General features: G+C 44.1%; 4 protein-coding genes across 5 annotated transcripts; 1 reads left to right on the forward strand and 3 right to left on the reverse strand.

Moving 5' to 3' along the window:
* Window positions 1–3,454: 3,454 nt before the first annotated feature.
* On the reverse strand, window positions 3,455–5,952 carry LOC100839701 (cytochrome b561 and DOMON domain-containing protein At3g61750). Its single transcript, XM_003569520.4, has 4 exons — window positions 5,658–5,952; window positions 5,100–5,496; window positions 4,339–4,622; window positions 3,455–4,003 (listed from the first exon to the last, which is right to left on the reverse strand). The coding sequence occupies exons 1-4, from the start codon at window positions 5,841–5,843 to the stop codon at window positions 3,743–3,745; spliced, it is 1,128 nt and encodes a 375-aa protein (XP_003569568.1). The 5' UTR covers window positions 5,844–5,952; the 3' UTR covers window positions 3,455–3,742.
* A 2,342-nt stretch (window positions 5,953–8,294) lies between these two features.
* On the reverse strand, window positions 8,295–11,778 carry LOC100839207 (O-acyltransferase WSD1). Of its 2 annotated transcripts, none has more exons than XM_014898304.2 (7): window positions 11,236–11,778; window positions 9,816–10,445; window positions 9,644–9,710; window positions 9,475–9,575; window positions 9,157–9,372; window positions 8,934–9,071; window positions 8,295–8,757 (listed from the first exon to the last, which is right to left on the reverse strand). In XM_014898304.2, the coding sequence occupies exons 1-7, from the start codon at window positions 11,509–11,511 to the stop codon at window positions 8,599–8,601; spliced, it is 1,587 nt and encodes a 528-aa protein (XP_014753790.1). In that variant the 5' UTR covers window positions 11,512–11,778; the 3' UTR covers window positions 8,295–8,598. The 2 variants fall into 2 exon arrangements, with proteins under 2 accessions (XP_014753790.1, XP_003569566.1); XM_003569518.4 differs by having other exon boundaries at window positions 9,475–9,548; window positions 11,236–11,773.
* Window positions 11,779–13,517: 1,739 nt separating this feature from the next.
* On the reverse strand, window positions 13,518–19,541 carry LOC100840314 (beclin-1-like protein). The gene is made up of 10 exons (XM_003569522.4): window positions 18,867–19,541; window positions 17,694–18,052; window positions 17,161–17,331; window positions 16,272–16,396; window positions 15,718–15,766; window positions 15,138–15,296; window positions 14,917–14,999; window positions 14,682–14,753; window positions 14,197–14,346; window positions 13,518–13,992 (listed from the first exon to the last, which is right to left on the reverse strand). The coding sequence occupies exons 1-10, from the start codon at window positions 19,015–19,017 to the stop codon at window positions 13,803–13,805; spliced, it is 1,509 nt and encodes a 502-aa protein (XP_003569570.1). The 5' UTR covers window positions 19,018–19,541; the 3' UTR covers window positions 13,518–13,802.
* A 356-nt stretch (window positions 19,542–19,897) lies between these two features.
* LOC112270759 lies at window positions 19,898–21,010 on the forward strand. The gene is made up of 6 exons (XM_024458850.1): window positions 19,898–20,149; window positions 20,246–20,338; window positions 20,425–20,475; window positions 20,555–20,632; window positions 20,709–20,783; window positions 20,861–21,010. The coding sequence occupies exons 2-6, from the start codon at window positions 20,255–20,257 to the stop codon at window positions 21,008–21,010; spliced, it is 438 nt and encodes a 145-aa protein (XP_024314618.1). The 5' UTR covers window positions 19,898–20,149; window positions 20,246–20,254.

Genomic DNA, 21,010 nt, shown 5'->3' on the forward strand with positions numbered 1-21,010 from the left:
TCATGTCTGGGTCCATCATTTCCCCCCGTGTTTTGTCTCTGTCCCCGTCGATGTATGGTGTTCCTCGGTCTGCGAGCACCTCCGTTAGTTGCCCTCCCCCCTTCTGCTAATCAGCCCTTCGCTGGTTAACTTGCAAAGATCCCTGGACGTTTGTATCCCCTGTTTCCTTTTGAATAAATTGGTTCGATTTCAGGTGCCCCCCCCCCCCCCCCACCCCCCCCACCCCCACCGTTGATGCTTCAAAAAACAACCCTGCGATAGTCAACTTCAAGTCGCATATGCTAGAACAATCGCCAAGCGAACCACCAAAAGGTTTTGTTTGAGGCCCTCAGAGGTTTCGGGGGCTGCTTCCCTTTGGATTTCATGTCGGAACACACGGTTAATTATGTATGATACCTTCTTCGGCTTTTGTGTTGTTGTTTTTATGCTCTAACTCAGAGCAGATCCATGAACGGCCTAGCGGGGGCGAATGACCTACTTGATTTTTAGGTCATAGTATGTGTTGCTCCACTCATCCCATGATGTTTGCCCTCACTCCTCGAGTTTTGTTGGTTATATTTTCAAAGCCCGTGCACGAGAAACAAAGAACTCGCAGCTCAACCCACTAACACGATATGGTCACACATGATATGTTCCAAACCAAAAGAAATGCACGAGGCATATATGTTTGTACTATGTAAAAACATATCATAATGCGTCTAAAAGACGAAAGGTAGAAAAGTGAATATCAAACGCGCAGGGCAAAGATGCGACTCGCCGCCTTTTTCCCTGGCCATGCGCTTGCCGGCCTCTGAGCCGACTTTCATCCTTCAAACTTGGAGAAGTTGGAAGATTGTTAGTATGACATCAAGGTAAGCTCTTGGCCCTAGGTTCTTCATTTGTCCCTATTTCTTATTTTCTGTTCTAATATATAAAATGTTGTTGACTTATTCTTTTCTATTTCCATGTTAGAAAGTATAAAGTGAGTGAGTTTATGTTCATCCAAAAACAACCATGTGTATAATTCATCAATTGGATTTGGGTTGATTAAGTCTAGCTTCACGTAATAATCTTATATTAAATAAGTTTAAGTATGTGAGAGTAGAATAAAACTAAAGGAATTTTCTAACTTCATACTATCATGTATGGCATTTTATTTATTGTTTCAACCATTTGATGCATTGGCAGGGAAACTAATGGAGAAATTTATGCAAAATCTACAACTCGGAACAAAGCTTTAAATAGTTCATTTGAACAAGCTTCATGTGGAAGATTATATATTTCAATCCCAATCAACATAAGAAGTTTAGGACAAAGTTTTTGATTTGCGTACCAGCCTTGTCCATCCAAGTTTAAACCTAGGATGATTGCAAATATTAAGTGCTAAGTCAATCTTGATTGCAAAGATCATTGCAATCAAGATTGAGTTAGCACTTAATCTTTGCAATCATCCTAGGTTAGCTAAAGTACAACCAGGGGAAGGACAGGGCATTTTGTTTGTGTGGTTATTTTGTTTGGGGACAACATTAAAGGTAACAGACGTGGACATGGCGCATTTGTGATGTGGTTCATGTGGGTGACCGTGATAGTTTCTACAACAAGCCTTTGAAAATATTGAGGATTTAATGAAAATAGCTCAATCAATCACTCACCCTTCACCCTTGCATAAGACAAATTCTAATATTGGAAAAATGTGCATCTTAACCACATAAATGATGTTGAAAATATGTTCTAGTAGGCAATAATAAAGTATTATTTTATTTCCATGTTTGTACTTAATGTTTATATTTCTATGCTATAAATGCAATCGTTCTTGAATATGAGATGATTTAGAGGAAAACTTAGTTGCATGTGTAGAAACATAAACACCAAATAGATCCCTAGTCTCACCTCTAACACTAGTTCATGTATTGCATATGATCATGTTTTATTGACATAGGGCATTGTTAAAGTAATAAGGATGCTGGCAATAATGAAAAAAAAATGGTTTTTTTTAAAGGATGAAAATACATTGTTAACATAACAATAGTGTGTTGCACAGACCCAACTTAAGATATACTACGAGATCACATCGTCACCATGTTGTCGATATTATCATATTACGTGTTAACGCTTACAATATTATGCGTGAACGCTTACGTTCTCAAATCATGAGAATATCGTAGACCTTCATACCAGATGGTTACCTTGGTGTTGTCAAACGTTTCCCATAACTAGGAGATAATAAAGGTAGTTTACATGTACACCGTAAAGTATGTCAAGGTGTGCTTGATGATTCAAAACGGGGAGTTGCTCCTTCGACGATGGAGAGACGCTCTCTAGGCCCACTCAGTATTAAAGTATCTATCATCGTATGGCCAGACACAACCGTGATAATGAACACGGGGATAATGGAGGAAAAAAAAACATGTAACGAGGATAACTTGGTATAGTGCTCAAAGAGTTGATGCACAAGGATACAATAAAGTCTTGCCTCGTGTTTTGTAACGTATTGCCAAGCAAAGGGGATTTTATGCGGTAACAAAAGGTTCGCTCGACAAAGATCTTCATGAATATGTGGGATTTAACATGGGTGTTGAGAGTTGAGACCCCGTTGTGAATTATTGACCAGAAGGTGTTCCAGGTCATGTCCCATATTACCGAACTGTAGGGTCACACGCTTAACGACCAGTGATTTTCGATGAACTGGATATCATAGAGAAATGAGAATAAAACTGGAAGTGTTCAGGTAATATTGAGAAGGTGTTGAAAGTATCCAGAAAAATCCTAGTAGAAACTTTTGAAAGGGTTTGAAACGTTCCAAATCTTTCGGAACATTTTTTAGGCTCCTAATTGGGGACCCCTTGGCTAGCCCATGGGCAAAGCCTATATGGGCCCATAAGGGAACCCTTGTGGGGATGCATGTAAAGGAGGAGGGGGTGCCCACAAGGCCTTGTGGGCACCCCATGGGCTTCGGGGGCACCCTCCTCCTCCAAGTCGGCCACCCCATGGGCCTCGGGCCCTGATCCATCCAAACTGTGTCTATTTCTTCAATCGCTTTGCATGTGGAAATTCTTTGGAATCTCCTTTCATAGATTAAAATTAGCAGAACTGACGTTGTTTTTAGCAAAATCTCCGTTCTGTCTTTTTCGCACATATGCGGTAAGCCTGTAACACAACTTTTCATTGAGCAAGAAGGACTCTGTAGGGATGGCAACTCGCAAGCAAGAAACATCATTAAACTGATGAGGGCGCTTTGCCGGACGGAATGAGTAAGAAGAACTATGGCTGCATGACCATACCACTCGTTCAGACTCCAGAAACCAACCGGTCTAATCACACTACTACCCGTACCAGGGCGGCGCTGCAAGCGGCCCCCAACTTAACTGAACCATGAAAGACATCACCATTCACTCCTCCTCGGGCGCACCAGTGAAACAAATCAGAACTACGAAACTGAAATACTGAATGCTGTTCTCCAGGATTCAGTTCTACAAGGGCAAATAAACTGTGCTATATACTCCAAATGGTAGTACCACCTTCATCATCGCAGGAAACCACTGGAGTGGCACATCTCAACACATTACACATACACTGATACAACTGTGCGATGGTATGTTTTTTTGCATCCAAAACTCGTCATCATAGGCTAGTCTTGCAGATCTCTTGCTAAAAGATCATTTACAAACATTACATGTTTACAACAACAGCATAACAGAGAAGAACTTGAAGGAACAGCAGGCTCAGCAGCTCCCAAAACTAGAACCTAACTGATCGTACTTGATTAGTATGTCGTCGTCGGAGTGCTGTTGTTTTTCCACCTTGTCCACGCCAGGACTTCCAGGGTGATAATGGTGATCAGAAGGATGGCCAGGTTGAAACCATAGCCGATCTTCCAAGAGTTACCGGCACCTCCAACTTTGATTCCCACGACAATGTTGATAGCTGCAAAGAAGAGTACAAGCCTGCCAGCCCAGTGATGGTACCAGTTCCAGTATTTCCGATACTTCGAGTCCTTGTTGGGCCTTAGGAAGAATGCTAGAATCTGTACAGTTCACATAGATTCAGATTCATATATGAAGCCTTTGTTTTAAAAAAAATAGTTGGATCATACTGCCTGTATTGGCATTAGTTCTTACTTCTTAGAGCAATTTTTTAAATCTTGTTGCAAGACTAATGATTAATTAACACAAAGTTGTAAAACAAGTACTCCCTCCGTCCCATATTAAGCGACTCAAATTTGTCCAAATATGGACGTATCTATATACTAAAATATGTCTAGTTACATGTAATAGAAAGTCACTTAATATGGGACGGAGGGAGTATAACACTACAACCAACTGACACTACTGGTGCAAAAGGGAAGCAGAAGGCACATACCTGGAGGATACCTAGCACAAGAACAAATATGCCAAGGCCCCTGTGTGCTGGATGGTCTGCTTGGATCTTGCCGTATAGTGATACTCCAGCCACAACGCCTGCCAGACCGAGGATGAAGCCCACGAACTGGATACCGGCATGAAGGTAGAACCACAGAGGGTCCCATCCCCTGCAGTACCGAGCTACAATGGCCCCGATAGGCAGTAGGACACCCCACGCGAACAGGTTGAGTGCCCCATGAGCCTTCTTCAGGCTACTTGGGAAGGAGGAGCCTGAAGAGCTGCCTGCAAACAAGGTAGTGCCAAATTAATTGACGATCTTTGGAATTGCTTAGTTTGTAAGATGAGCTGATAGCATAAGTTTCAAGAAAAGAATGACTTGGGGATTGAGTCATCACATCACTTGTGATTAAACTGCCCTCCTCAATTTATTTGTCAAAGATATATGGTATCTGATTCGACCAGCACAGATCAGATCACACTGAGCTGTCACAGCACGATTTCTTACAATTTATGTTAAATTTCTCGTCAATTATCCTTAAGGTGCTGGACCATAAAAAGTCAACTGATTAAATTTACCGAAGCAACGCTTCAGACATACAGGTATTGAGATTTCACTCTTTTTGATGGTCCACACAAAAATCTACTCGTATATCCATTTGATCAAGATAAGATTTGTATTTTCTTTAGAGATGATAGGTATGATCTGCATTATTAGATGGTTAGCAGAATTGCAGAACTGAGGGAAGTGAAGTGACTCACCCGTGGTGAAATCAAAGTTGACGGACGTCTTGTCCTGGTGCTCGGCGAGGCGGTCGTTGACGGGGATGGAGGAGCCGAAGGCGAAGAGCACCTGCTGCTGCTTGAGCGGCGAGGGGAACCTGAGCTGGAAGGCGAGGTAGATCTTGGCCTGCTTGACGAGGACGGTGTGGTCGCGGCCGTTGGAGACGAGGAATCCCCTGTCGGCGACCACCATGGAGGGGCTCTTGCCGTTGAGTGCGAACTGCTTGACGTGGGAGAGCCCCGTCTTGCCGACCCACCCCACCATGGCGCTCGAGCCCACCATCATTCCGTCCTTGGAGAACCCCATCCCCACCCACCCCGAGCTGTACATCGCCGACAGCACCACCCGCAGCACGTTGTCCCCGTCCTGCGCGTACTGCACGAACGGGATCCACAAGAGACAGCAGATTAGATTAGGCGTGTGACAGTGTGAGGGGGGAATTAAAGCGCTGGCGCTCCCCAAATCTCCGTGGATCTAGCTCTAGCCTAGCTCCTATCGGCTGGAACTGGAAGAAATGCCCGGGCATTGGTACGTACCCGGAGCACGAAGTTGTTCCAGACCGGGCGGCAGGCCATCCCGGAGTAGTTGCCGGCGAGCTCGGCCGGCAGCGCGTCGTCGCAGCTGCTGGTCTGCGCCGTCACCGCCGGCGCGAAGAAGACAGCCGACGCGGCAGCGAGCACGACGACGACGAGCAGCGCGCCGACGCCGGACGTGCGCGCCATTGCCGAGAGATCTGATGCTACCTCGGAGGGCAAGCTGAATGACTAGCTAGGCTCCTGCTGCTGAATTACTAGCTAGCCACGCTCGTGCTCGACAGCTCCAGAGCCAACAAACCAAGTGCTGACCCGATGGATTCTCTTTTGAGGCCCCTCCTACCACGGTCTTTTCACGATTTTTTTTTCTTTTTTGTTTCTCTCCTGTTGTCTGCCACTACGATTGTGAAATTTCGTTGCGATCCAACGATGGAATTTTCATAAAACTGCAAAACACCCGGTGATGTTTGGATTTCTCGCGGCCGTGCAGGACAGAACGAACATCCGACTTGTTCGCATGTTTCCCGTTGGATCAAGAAATATTTCGCTGATCCCTTCGGTGGGATTGTGCGGAATTGTGTCTACTACAATCTTGTGAAATTTCGACGCGATCCAACGGTGCAATCTCCGGCAAAATAAAAAACACGAAGTACTGTTCGGAGCCAGGTGGAAGGGATAGAAGAAAATATTATTTAATGTCCATCCTGTCTTTTTTAATGAAAGGGTACGGAGTGATCTGAATCATCCTTGTGTTTTCGTTGGGGAGGAGTGGCGTATTAAATCAGAAATCTTCTCTTTTCTTTTGTCTCTCGCTTTTGATGCTGGTGGGGAGGCAGGAACTTCAACTGCAGCTGGATGGATGCAGCTTGTGATCATGTGCTTAAGATATTCCTTGCTGGTGAGCTGGGCTTGGCGGAGAGCTTGTCCTGTGATGAGGGAGTAACTCGATCTGGAACCAGCATATAGCACACGAGGTAACGAGCACCATGTGTGCGCATGCGCCGCTAATTTTGCTTTTGTCTAGGCCCGTGCTTGCCTCCATCGATCCATGCCCATACGGGTTCAGAAGTCCTTATTATCTTGTCACACGTTTCAGTGTTGGATTGGTTAGCAGGACAAAGGATTGAGGAAAGGATTTCTCGTACGAGTTTTCGCCGAACCAAATATTCCGTTGGACGTTACTACCCATGTTTAGTCATCAGGAAAATGGATACCAGCGCACACTGCTCTCTTAATTAAACATTCATTATCCACGCCTATACTTGCAAGCACGTTGTTCTGCCGCCTCCTCGCAAAGCGCTGAAACCCTGTCGCCAAAACATAAAGCAGCAGGCTACAGGTTCAATGCTACCTAACTGCAGAGAGTTTCGCAATCGCGCTTCCCTCTGAATTTCTGTTACGTTACTATCAGACTTTATACAAACAAATTCGTATCAGACTAGGCACAGCAGACTTTGCTGCAGCCACGCAACATACTGATCATTTTCTGGAGCCTTTTTAGTAGACGACGGATGAGCTTCGTACCGATCTTATATGATAATCCAGCTCGATACCATGATTCCAACAAACACTGGATCTAATAAGGCGGTGTCGTTGAGCAGCACTCAGTGTATCGCTGCTATATACATTACTTAAGGTTTGAGCGTGATCGGTGCCTTCTTTTCTCGGTGGGAGCTGGTGTCAGTTTTTTTTGGACAACAAGGAGCTGGTGTCAGTTTTTTTTGGACAACAAGGAGCTGGTTCCAGTTGATTAAGAAAGCATCACACGACAAGTGGCCATGTTGCATAGGCAGCCTTACGGGAGGCATATGTGGGGGGTACAGGAGCAAATTAAGTGCTAGATAAACATAATTGGAATCAGCTAGGGCCTGAGAAATAGATTTTCTAAGTCGATGCGCGTGGGACGTTGGATCAGCATCAAGATTTGTGCAGTAGGAAAACAACGGATATTTTTAAGGAATAAATAAGGCAGCTTTCGTGAATATTCTGTACTATTGTTGTGGTCTCTTTGTCATGTATTGGGTTTCCGAAATGAGGTCTTGTGTTCGAACCTTCATATGGCCTGATTTATGTAAGTTTTTTTTCTTCACTTTATATCTTTTTTGTTTCTATTGATTTTTTTGATCATAAACACAAATTTTCACATTTTATTTGTGCAACCCTAGCATACTAACTGATGTTTGTTTGGTTGCACTGTAATTTTCTTAGTTGCATCAAGGGAGCAACTGTAATTTTTAAAGTCGTGCCCGTAATTTTAAAAATTGCACGCGAAAGTTTAGGTGCAAATTGTAAAATTGCAAGTGAAAGTTTATGCACAATTTAAAAAATTGCACATGAAATTTTAAAAATTGCAAGCGAAAAAAAAGTTTTAGCAGAGACTGTGCACATATTGAGCTAAGTTTTCATATAGCTGAGTGGGAGAAGCTAGCTAACTTCGGTGGTAGTGCACGTTGAATTTTTAGGGGACGCCCATCATGTTATACGGAGAAAAAAACACAAACACAAAACACTAATCACAAGAATAAAGAAAGGTTCAGGTCGAAGTGGTTACCGGCCTGCCATCGACTGAGAAACTAATTTCTCAGTCGCCTGAGCTCCAGGCACTCCCAACATAATTACTTTCAAATGTCGTTGCGTTCATGTTGTAGTTATCCAAATTTACAAATTAAGTAGTACACATGTATCGTCACAAAAAAAATTGAGGGAGTAGTTGTCAAGAGAGGAAAATGGCACCCAAAAGCATGTATTTTCGGGATTAATAGTAAAATAAAAAAAGTTGGACATGTAAATATTTGAGTTGTTTACATGTCTGTAAATTTTCATGACAAATAAATTTTGTGTTCCGTAAGAAAAAATTAATGCCCTAAAAAGGTACCCATCATCCACTGTGTTATAAAGGTATCCATGTGTCCCCCTATCCATGTTCTACCGAGAACACATCTTTTCATGTGTGTTGTGGTTGTCCTGGAGCTGCCTCCCGAATGAGCTTGAGAGATTCAGTGAAGTCATCTAGAAGCTCATGAGCATCTGGAACCTGTGTTTCATCGACTGCAAGGACTAGTTTGATAATTCTCATGTAACTCTGGTAATGCATAGTCAGGGCCTGTAGTAGTAAACACATTGAAACGAAATGATTAACATTCACATATGAGTCAAGCACGTGCCATTTCAAAAAGGAAAAAACAAGAACCAGAGATGTCCTATGAAAAACTGCTGAAAAAGACATACAAGGAAGAAGAAAATCATAATGAGCTCAGTAACATTGGGAGGAGAACTTACATGTGGATGGCCATAAACGCTGGGGGCAATGTAGACGATCGGGTGGCCGCAGAACACAACCTGCTCGCTTGGCCCGGCCAAGCTGGAGAAGGACAGGGTGGTGTTCCTCATCATGCTGTAGCAGAGAGAAGCTGCCGCCTGTACAAGTAAAGATATATGTTGAATTGGCAACCCGCTTTACATGGAAAAGATGAAGAAAAGATTAAAAAAAACGATCGAGCACCTTAATGCCGAAGATTTTCATTATGATTGACGCGCTCCAGTAGGTGAGGACCGATTCCATGGAGCTCTTCTTCCTGCGCGCAACCTTGGTGGCCTCCCGGACATACTCGAGATGGTCGTCGTGCTTGGCTAAGTGGAACGGGAGTATCATGTAGCCAAGCCGATTCCCCCACTTGGCTCCGCTGTCCTTGCCAGACTCCATCATGCTAGCGAGTGTCTGACGGCAACAAAAATTAGCAGGCGTTGTTGAAACCATGTGTCATGTGTGGTCTTTTTTTTCACAGCATAAATATCGATGAAACTTGGGGTCGGGGATTACATGTAGGCCAGGCGTCTTCCTTAGGTTGACAAGAAGGGTAGACCGCACCTTGATGCTCTTTCTAACATTTTCACCTGAAAATAAATCAAGCACACAACAACCTTTTATAAAGTCGGGCAGGGGCCAGGGAGTACTAACAACATAACCGGTTCAAATTACTCAAGCTCACCTGTTTTCCGAAAGTAGTATCGAGACAATGCGGCGGAGGCCACTCCAAGCAGCACATCGTTTACAGTCTGCGGGAAGATGAACGAATTGCAATTCACTGCTCCCGTTATTTGTTTCACCGTTCAGAGAAACAAAGAAAAAAATACTCACGAGGCTGAGGGATTCACACATACGCAGTTCATGGCGTTCTTGATGTGCTTGACGTCGTCAAGGCTGAGAGTCCGGTTCACGAACCGCTTGGGCCGGAACTCGACGCCCTCCTCCGCGCCTCTGAAGAGCGTCGGCGGGTCGCGCGCGGCCGACGCCGCCGTGGCGACGAAGCACGCCACGTCCACCGCCGTGTGCCACACGAGCACGAGGAACGAGCCGACCCACGCTACTAGGAAGACCAGCAGGGCGCCAAGGGACTGCAGCCGCGGGCGCTGCGGCGGCAGGGCGTAGACGGCCGGGCCGGCGCGGCGGGCGGCGGGGATGATCGCTGGCAGGGCGCTCGGGTCGGCGGTGCGGCGGGTGCACGCGAGGAAGAGGGACAGGAGCGAGACGCCGTCGCCGACGGAGTGGTGCACGCGGAAGGCGAGGGCGGCGGCGGCCTCGGAGGTGGGGAAGTCGAGGACGTGGAGCTCCCAGAGCGGGCGGGAGTGGTCCATGGGGAGCGTGGAGAGCGACGACACGTAGTCCTCGAGGGCCCTGTCCGGGTCGGCCGGCGTGGCGGTGATGGCGTCCAGGTCCGGGACGACGACGTGGTCGTCGAGGTTCACCGTGGTCCGGACCCACTTCGGTCTCGCGCCCTCGGCGTCCAACACCTGCGCGCATATATATGTGGACGTGGTTGGGTGCGTATGCGTATAATGAAATGTACGACGACACTGCGAGATTTGGTGTGCATGCATCCCTTTCGATTAAAGTTAGTTCCCGAATCGTGCACGTCAATCATACATGATTGCACATGGCACGAATTGACACGGAACGTATGATGCTGTGCAGAGTGCAAAGCGAGTTAATCCGTTAGTTCATTCAACTGCTCCCTCCGTCCCGTACTCTTTCCGTCCCATATTATACTCCCTCGGTCCCATATCAAGTGACTCAAGTTTGTCTAAGGATCTGCGCTAAAAAATGTCAGACGATGAGACGGAAGAAGTATCGTGTATTGCCCGGCCGGAAGCTTAACTTGCTGTGCAGATATACAGTATCGACCAGACATCTAGGTCAACAAAGGTTCCCCGCAAAATGGAACAAGGTTAATACTCAACTTCCAGCACAGAAAAGTTCAAAAACAGATCGCTGCTGGTGATTTACTTCCGGTATCAACTACAACAGGAAATAGTTTCGAAAAGAAAAGTGATATGAAGTGAAGAGTTACTAATTAATGGCGGGGAAGAGCTAGCGACTGTATAAAGCGTGATCCGCAAAAAAAAAAAAGAGAGTATAAAGTGTGTAGACAGAATAGTCAACAGGTTAACAAAAATCTCAAGTCCAAGGGCGGCGCAGCACGATCGTCCGAGAGGCACCGCTTCCTCCACGAGCGAGCAACGAAACCCTCGCACAGAGCGCATGAACACAGAAAGTAGCGTAAGAACGAACGCGCGTACGTACCTGAACGCTGTGGAATCGCGGGTGGCGCGCGAGGGTGGCCTCGAGCCCGGCCCGCACGGCGGGGAGGTCGACCGGCGCGCCGAGGCCGAAGACGGACACGATGTAGCAGTTGAAGTGCGGTTCCCGGAACAGCCGCCCCGTCGGGCTCACCGGCTCCGGCTCCTCGTTCTCCCCCGCCGCGTGAATCTCCTCGCTCTTGCCGTGCTTCACCGCCGTGTCCGCGCGCGTCGGGTCTATCGCCCGCTTCCGCAACGTGCCGCCGCCCCGGGAATCCATGCTTCAGGCTTCCGTTCCGTGCCCGGGCGCGCGCGCGCGTTCTTTCTTTCCCGTGGATGCCGGACGCGCGGGATGGGAAGATCGAGTACTAGTCACGCACGCACTGGACCGTGGTGGTCGTGGCGGGGCAGTGCAAGAGTATCGACATCACGCTCGGCCGCTCGCGCCCGTCTCTCGGAATTGGGTGCCGGAGCGTGCAAGACCGTGTGGCCTGACTGTTTGAGTTGTCGTTCTGTAGTTGGAGGAGTAGCAAGTTGCGACCAGGCAGCGCATGTAGTAGGTCCCCGAGAGGTCAACAAGAGTAGCATACCACCGGTCGAGTATGGAACGATCATACAACGGTGCGCTTCACCCCCAATAGTAGGCCCTACACGTGGCTGGCTTAGATGGTTATAAAGCTCCCTTGAAGCAACACGCTTGATCCCCTCAAAAGAAAGAAAGAAGCAACACACTTGATGAACTGCGCTGTGTACGTTTCTCCTTCCTAAAATGTAAAACCCATTAAGCAAGGAAAAGAAAATTCCACCAACGGTTTGCTTAATGCATTATTTGAAACCATCTCCAAAATCCACATTATTTATAGTCAAAGGCATTTATTGTTAATGCCGCTAATGATGTGGGCAATTTATAAAAGTGCCTTAAGCTCGGAATAATTTCATTTGGTTGAACGTGAGATCTAGATTCAAAAATCATGTTTGCCTGCCACATGGATTTGTACGATGAGAGATTGATCTAGAGAAATTATGACTTTTAGAAAGGAACTAATGTTGATTCCATGAAATCTCAACAATTGGGTACCAGCCAAATATGTTAGTTCTTGGAATTCCATAATGTATTTTATTTTAGGATTTCAAACCCAAATGTTGAGAACATTTTTGCTATTGAGAAATCCCATATATTTTTTAGTTAAAGATCAGTCGACGCATTTAGCCGTCGGGTCTTAATCCAACAAGAGCATGTGGGAGAAAAGGGAGGGAAGATGTCAGGCAGATTTTAATTCAACGATTCCGTCGCATCAACTAACATTTATGTTTTTCTGTTTAGAAAAGGGCGCATAACCACAATGTTCTTTTGACGATTAATGACAGTTTAGATAGATACCTTCAAAATTCTACCCACCGTTGTACACTTTGTAAAAACAAACTTCGGAAAGTTAACTAACCCACACCAACATCCGACGCCACGTGCACGGTCTGTATTCCCAAGTCCTGCCGGTTCAGTGCTATCGTGGTATCCTGTGTGCGTCTCCCTTCTAAAAGCAGAAATAAAAAACGTTGATCGATCCTGTATTCCGTCGCCGCGCCGGGCTTCATCAACGCCCACCGCGCACCGTTCGTGTGCCGCTGATCCCTGTCTCGCAGAGCCGTCGGACCATGATTCCGCTGCGTGGCGTTCGAGTGGAAGCAACTAAGCAAGGATGATGATCTGTTCCTTTTTTTAGTCGCGATGCACGTGTCCGGCCAGCGCGCGTCTTCGGCTCGTCGGGACTTTTCAGGAAAGCTCTCGTCGGCCGTCGCTGGCCGGTGTGTTGTGCACGTTTGTCCTTCCGATCAAAGCCGGACGCTTTACTCCTGGGATGCGTCGCTCTCGATCGATTGAACTACAGATCACCCCTTCTGTTTGTGAGGAAAAACGCGGCAGCGGAGCCAAGTCACGCCACCTGAATCACAAGTCCGTTTGGCCGACAGCGTGTGCGTTTCATCCCCAAGTTGGCAGCAACTTTCGGCCACCGAGGAATAAAGAAAATAGTTCTAAATTAGGGACGATATAAAACCTACTCGCCCCACCAAAGAAGGGCATGCATGTTGATGGACATCGAACGTCAGGAAATTCCGAGCAATGAACACGCAAAGATTTCACAAGAGATGCATATCAATTCCCCATGCTCATGAATTTAGATATGAAATCTTGTGCAGGAAAGATTGGTTTGCGCCAATCCAATAAATTCTTTCAACATGTTTCTTGATAAGTCGCGCCACAATGAAATTGACTCAAATTCAAACATGTCAACAAAAAAAAAGTAATTTGAAGTGCACTTCAAACAGGGAATTCAGTACGGTACTATTTTGTGGGCAACTGATGCATAGTAATGGGATTCATGCAGTCCATATACACACACAATGGGCAGGTACATAAATCCATGACTTGCAAGGAAGAAGAAGGCTAGCTATACCTGGTATATTATGTACTGTACATCAAATGCACATGTCATTGTCATTGGTCAACATCACAGCTACCATGAGAGACTTGGGGTCTAATGTCAGTGACATCGTCAGTGTTTAAACACGACGTCAGCTCGTTTTGTTTGGAGACTGCGCCAAGTACAAAGATGCAGAGGGTGGTGCAAAACTTGTATTGCCAATAAACCAGTAGAGAACCCACTTCAGGTTGCACAACATATATTTTAGCGCCTTTGTCCAGCTCTCAAGTTTATTAAAACTTAAGAAGATGGTGTGGCTCCCAACTTTGTCGTTATCAATCCTGCGAAACAAAAGGAGAACAAATTTAATAACACATGGATACAAAAAAAGATCCAGAAGGTGGTGCATATCTTCCGCTTTTATGATTATTTATTTCCACTATAAGTGAACCTTCAGTGACGAGTCATGAAATTGAGACACTTTAAGAATGGATCATGAAATTCAGAAATACTGCCAGAACCAAGAAAGTTGCAGTAACAGTTACTTGTAAGGAAGCTTCAATGACTTGTCACTTGGAACATTGTTCTCTTGATCCAAACTTATGGCAAACTCAGCGAACTCTTGAAGGCAAGTCAGAAACCATGTCATGGCTTTGTCAAACCGGGTGCTCCAGAATAAATTCACAGGACCAAACCTGAACCTCAACAATGCATGTTATAACTTATAAACCATAATGAAATTGCACTACCAACAACAGGAGAAAAAATTATACAAGATAAAGGTCCAAATAAATCAATGGTGATATTATAACTTCCCCTTTAACGAATATTCTTTCCATAATAAAAACATAATGAATCCTAAGAGAAAGCATATCGGAAATCATAAATAGATATGTAAAATATGTTCAATCCATCTATCTTACTATCATATATGTCAGCATGTTTCATAAAATAAGCATCATCCGGCTATTTAATGAGACCAGATATCTTCCAAGGCAGAAGGGAAGTAAATTTCCAGGATAAAGCTTACAATTCATAGGTATTATTGTTGATGTCTGTGACTCTTGGATAGCTTCCCATAGGGTGAATCTTGATCCGGTATCTTGATAAGTTCAGGAACTAGATAGCAAAATCATTTCAGAACAATTCTAGTGTACAAAATTATTACTACCTATTATCATTTTTATGCTATGTAACAATAAAAGAACATGCACTTATCAATAGTAAACAATTTGTGGTAAAAAGGTCATGTGCATCAAGGATACTGAAATTTTGGGAAGTACTGAGCCATGGTATGCAGCAGAAGAGCAGCCTGACCCCAAGCAGCATTTATTTCATCCCACTCAACCTAAGGTCAGAGCAACAAAGATTTGTGGTGTTAGTACAGAGGATAAAATGTGTGTACTCCAAGTATGAATAGAACACAAGTGAAGCACAGAAGACAGTTAATGGACTGACGTGGCATCTGCACTATTTGCATAGTTACCTGTACATTAGGGAGGCGACCGAGACGGAAGTTGTTTATTGTTCCGATCACTCCATCATGTGAAATATAGAATGCATCATTAAGGACATTTGTACGCTTTAACAATTCCAGGTGAACCTGTGAAACTTCTATCTTGGCCAAAACGGCATCTCTTTCTTCCTGAAAAGTCAAAACATAAGGAGAAAGTGTTAACAAATGGTTCAAACATAAGAAAGAATGCATATATAGAAGGAGGAACAAAATAACGATGGTCTAAAACAAAGATATTTGGAACACAACAACGCAGCTTAAAAGAAAGAAATAGGCAGCAATACACACATTAGGCAACTAAGCAAATGGCGTCAACAATATTGGCTTTTCAAAAGATGTTTATTTCTGCCAACAGAATATAGAATCATAAAATAAATGACCTGGAACAAAATGTATTGCTGATTGTACTTGTACTATCAGTTAGAAAATGCTACTGTATTATTTTTTGCGCAAACGAGAACAAAGGAGATCCCAAAATGTGACAAGAAGAAAACAGTATATTGTTATTCTGAGAAGCAGATATTTGAATGCCTTGTAAATAGGTATGCACCTGGTGAGATGTCAGCTGAAATTGAAAGCTGTTGAATTCATGCCAATACCTACATAGAAATATTGATACATTAGTTCTGTTTAAAAAGAACTTGGCATTTACAAATAACACAAAGTCAACAAAAAGGTTTATATTGCCCAAAAGGCCAAAACGATACCATGCCTGTGTGGCGTTGGTCTCTTTTGGTACCAATATACGAAATACTGTTTTCAGTGGACTACTTAATATAAACAGTCGGTTTAATTTCAACAGCCATATCATGAAGTGAGAAGTGGCTGGCTATACTAGAATATAATACTGTCCTAGTGCCTTTACCTTAATGCCTTTTGCTGTAACTGTATTGTACATTTGTACTCATACTAAAGAACAGTACCACAACACATCATGAAGACAAAGAAAAAAAATGACTAGGTGGATAGCCTCCAATTAGTGCATGCTCACACCCAAAGTTAAATAAAAATTAATTTCAGAGTGCACCCTTCTTCCTGTAGAATAATTCAAAACTAATAGCATGATGCCTGAATGGGAAGTGGCATTGTGAAAAAAAGACAAACCGCTCTTCTAATTCTTCAAATTGTTTAGATTTTGTTTCAAGATCCTTCATCTCAGAAGTAACTTCTGAATATTGCTTTTCAACTTCTTCAATAGCAGCCTTAAGTTTCTTTTCTTCCTCCTCTATCTGAAATGGCAGAAGGTACATATTGCAAATGGAATTTGTATGAGTGTTGAATGTTTTTGTACAGCTGCAAGAAACTAATGAAGCTGACTAGTTTAAAAAATAAATAAATTTAAACATATAAAAAATGTCTTCTACAGAACCACTACACATATTCATGAATGGCAACACTTTATTATCATTATAAACAGATCATTTCTTACACTGAAGTATTGGAAATTGACTAAATTTTCATTGAAGGCACTGTCTAGTGCCTACATATCTGATTTACTAATGAAAACTATTCCTTTCTCTTTCGTTGTCTTCTTCCAAACTGAGCACCTCTCTTATATAGATAACTTTTCAGTCTGTTCGGCATACAAAGCATAAACTTTTTCTACTTACCAAGGTTGTAACTAGCTGGGTTGGAAAGTACAACATGTCAACTACACAAATCATACAAAAGTAAGTCCAGAACTGGAGGTATCATAGAACGTTTCATGTAATTTCTGCTTTAGGGCTGTTGACATGTGCGTCAAGGTGTGATTACCAACCATATGCTTAAACTACAGTTGCTTCCATGTTTTACAGACTTGCTGCTAACTTCTGTCCGATTATTCTATACTCCCGGGTAGCTGTCCGAGCACTAGCACACATTTGAAACTTACTAATATTTTATTTCAATTGGGGAAGATTTATATACATTGTATCATGACTAAGCAGTAAACCAGGCATATTTTGAACGTATTAATTATCATCTAACATGTATATGTAACAGAGATTGACACCTTTTGTTTCTCCTTGTGGAAATCAGCATCACTAAGGATGTTGTACGATTCTTGCTCCAAACGTTGAAGACAAGCGTCATAAGATTTAATGTCAGTATTTACGTCCTCAACCTCCTTATCCATCTTATCAGAAAGCACCCTCATACATTCCAGACACAGTGGCTGCTCAACCTGCAAGTACATTGCATATTCACACTTTTGAGCATTCATTTTCTAAAATTAAAACCCACCTTCTAATACTGAAGGCACTAATAAATGTAGTGATGTCCATAAATGCAGCAGAAAAATTGATGCCAAATCTGATGCAATAACAGCAAAAGATTTTTTTTTTGCAGAAACATGACATGCATAACGCGCATACGCATACATCAATATTAAGACATTTTAAAGCCACTTATTGCACCTGAGTTTGCGAAGCAGCAATCACAAATACCCGTATTAAGCTAACTGTGTATAATAATATGAAACAGTAACAAGCACGTGCACGCACGCGACACATTCAATACTGAGACATTTAAAGTATCTTACTGTACCTGAGTTTGTGAACTAGCAATCTCAAATGCCCGTTTCAAAACAGTCACACTAGAGTGAAATCCCGAATTGTTTCCTGGTGAAGGGCTAGTGGAGTTAAGATTTGGAGGTGGCAGATGTGCACCACCTCCTTCAGAGGCAGATGTATTGTATATGGAAGCAGCAGCAGGTGGAAGCATTATATATGACCCCTCTATTGCTCTTGTTGATTGGTTTGGCTCAACATGCCGGGCTGCTGCACTTGGTGGGCGTGGGGGGATTCCAGGGCCTGGAGATTTGTTCTGCTTGGATAGTACCACGTAAGAACTATCCATCCTGCTCGCGCCCATAATACTGCCCTGAACAGAGGATGCATGCATACCTGTATCCATTAATTAATGACACAATAGATAAGAACCACTAATACCATAAAACAGAATACTCGAGAAACTTCATTAGTGATGTTCACAAGAAATGGAAATTTAAACTGCTTTGAAGACAAATCTGTTACAACAATGCACCAGTTTACAGAAAAGAAAGCAAGCAAATGTGAAACCTTATCTTAGGCTAAGCAATGGAACAGTTTAATTTTTGAACTGACGCAAGTAGAGGCAATTCCAGCAGGTAGCATCATGAAAAGTAAATAAAGAGGAATGGTTAGCACCAACCCATGATGAATATAGAAACTTTTTTCCCACTTTAACTTACAATGATATGGATATTTTCCTTTGTACATGCGAGTTATGTAGGTGCCACTACCATATTGAACAAAATGATACTCCCTCCGATCCATATTAATTGTCTTAAATTTGCCCAAATATGAATGTATCTATGCCGAAAAAGCATCGAGATACATGTAATATTTCGACAACTAATATGGATCGGGCAAGTACCACAAATTGCAGACTTGGATTTCTCGCCTAATATCGGCCAGATAAAAACTACATTTCTCCAGAAACAGTTACCAACAAAACATATCTCCAGAAACAGTTACCAACCATGCATTCCATCAGAACCTTATGACACACACACAAAAAAAACTATTTACTATATAAACTGCACTTCTTGCAGACAATTCAGTTGTGCAGAATTCTCCGGCTCCCATAGCACTAAAACTATTCAGCATCTTACAACAAAGTAATGCTATCGCGACGGGCTTGTTAAAAAAGAAAGGGGAATGAATCCCAGGGGGCTACCGGAGTTGGCGTGAGCGGGAAGCCTATCGGCGAAGGACTCCACGCCGATGACCACGAGCGCCCGGTGGCACTCCTGGCACTTGAACCGCGGCAGCGAAGGGTCCACGCCACGGCCCTTATCGCCGCCGCCGCCGGCAGCCTTGGGCTTCATGTCGCAGCAGACAGTCGGGACTCTGCGGTCGCTGCTCTCGCGCCTGTGGGATTCCAAAGTTATCTATCTGCTGAATTTGTCCGCGCTTTGAAGCAGCAATTGATCCCTGATGAGTTCCGCTGTGAGGGGATCGAATCGGAGGCGGCGAGCCCGACCTGGACTCCACCTCCACACCAGGACTAGTCGCGAACGGTACCGGGTGACTTTAACCGCACGCAGAAATAAGCACGGAAGTGACTGACATGTGGCCTAAACACAACGTCTTGGCCCCGCCTGTCGGCGGGCGTAGAGCGGTATTTACGGGAGAGCCCGGCCAAAAAAAAAAGGTCGAGGACGATGGCGGCCACCGAGCGGCGGGGAGAAGGGACAAGGCGGAGACGAGAGGACAGGACTGCGCGGGGCGGCCAGCGGGCGGTGGCGGCTCCAGGCAAGAAGGAGAAGAAGGGATGGGAAGGGGATCGGGGCTCCGCTTGGTGGATTTCTAATTTCTTCCGAGGGGAAGATTTCCTGTTGGTTGGGCAGCCGTGTCAGTAACGCTAGACGTACATGCAACTTACGGAATGTCACGGGCTGAGTAGGAAAAAAGTACTACGTGGCCTTGAAGTAAAAGAAAAACGAAAAAACTAAATAAAAGTCAGTTCCGCTAATTAGGCAACTCTCCTCTCCCTCGGTTCAGATTGACCAGGGCGCCGCCTCCGTTCCGTGGGATGAGAACTGCGCCATCTCTGTTAGCTCGGCCGGCTGCCGTCTTTTTCGTATAAATTTCAATACCCGTTGATCGACCGACAGATCATCTGTCTAGGAGCGGCGATGAGTTGCCTGTACTCGTTCGGATTGACCAGCGACGCGACGTGCACCTCGGTGATCGGCGGCCAGCGGTTTGTTTCACGATTTGTTCCTCCTTTCGTCTTTTCCTGTATCGCTTTCAACGCTTGATGATCGATCGACATTGCCGTTGATCGTGTGTGCATGAGCGATTACAGTAGCTTGTCGTCGTTCAGATTGACCAACGCCGTGCACCTCGACGAGCAGCGGCGAGTGGTTTGTTCGACGTGCACCAGCCAGACGGCGAGCGACAACCTCAGATTGCCAGGGCTGCAAACAGCTACATCTTCAACATCAGCATTAGCAGGTAATTATAGTATTTATGTAATCGTTTTTGCATCTTTCATCTGGTTTTGAAAATCTCTATACTTTTTTAAGTTTACTAATTTAGTGTTTATTTCAGACTAGTGCCATGAAATTGAAAAATAAAAGAAGCAATGCAAAAAGAAAATCATCTGAGAATGACATTCTTCGACAAGAGGAGATGGAACATGAGGTAGCTATTTTTGTTTCATATCTATTTAACACCATCTATGTCTACCGTGTATATTTATAAGTTTACGGTTATGTTCTCTGATACAGATTCAACAAAGTTCTTATTTGGATGGACGAGATTTTTGTAGCACAATTCAAGTATCTTTGTTTCTTATCTCTTTATTTTTTTAGTACATACTTGAGCATCCACGTAATTTTATGACTTTATTTGGAGCAGGAATCTTTTGACTTGGGCATTAGTTCTAGCAACATAAATCGAAGCATAACAACTCCACTACCGTATGAAACATTTGAGGTACATATTCTCCTCATATCTTTGCTTCTAATAAATACTTTGAGATTCAGATCATTTTATGAATTATTAATTGCAGGGATCAATTAACTTGGGCACTAGTGGCGAAATGAACCCAACCATGACAGCCGGAGTACCATATGGGACAATTGAGGTATCTTTGGTTTTGGTCTCTTTATTTGTAATAAGTACTTCAACATCCCATTCACCTTATGAATTTATTTGCTGCAGGAATCATCGGCCGTTATTATGCCCTCAATTATAGGAAAATATACAAGCATGTTGTTTCAAATTCAGCAAAGTTCTTCTGCTATATCCAGATCTCCACAATTAACTTTTGATGGAATTGGAGGGCTCAAAGATACGATGGATCAGAGATAA

Source organism: Brachypodium distachyon, chromosome 2 (genome assembly GCF_000005505.3).
Source record: "Brachypodium distachyon strain Bd21 chromosome 2, Brachypodium_distachyon_v3.0, whole genome shotgun sequence".
NCBI classification, from domain to species: Eukaryota; Viridiplantae; Streptophyta; class Magnoliopsida; order Poales; family Poaceae; genus Brachypodium; species Brachypodium distachyon.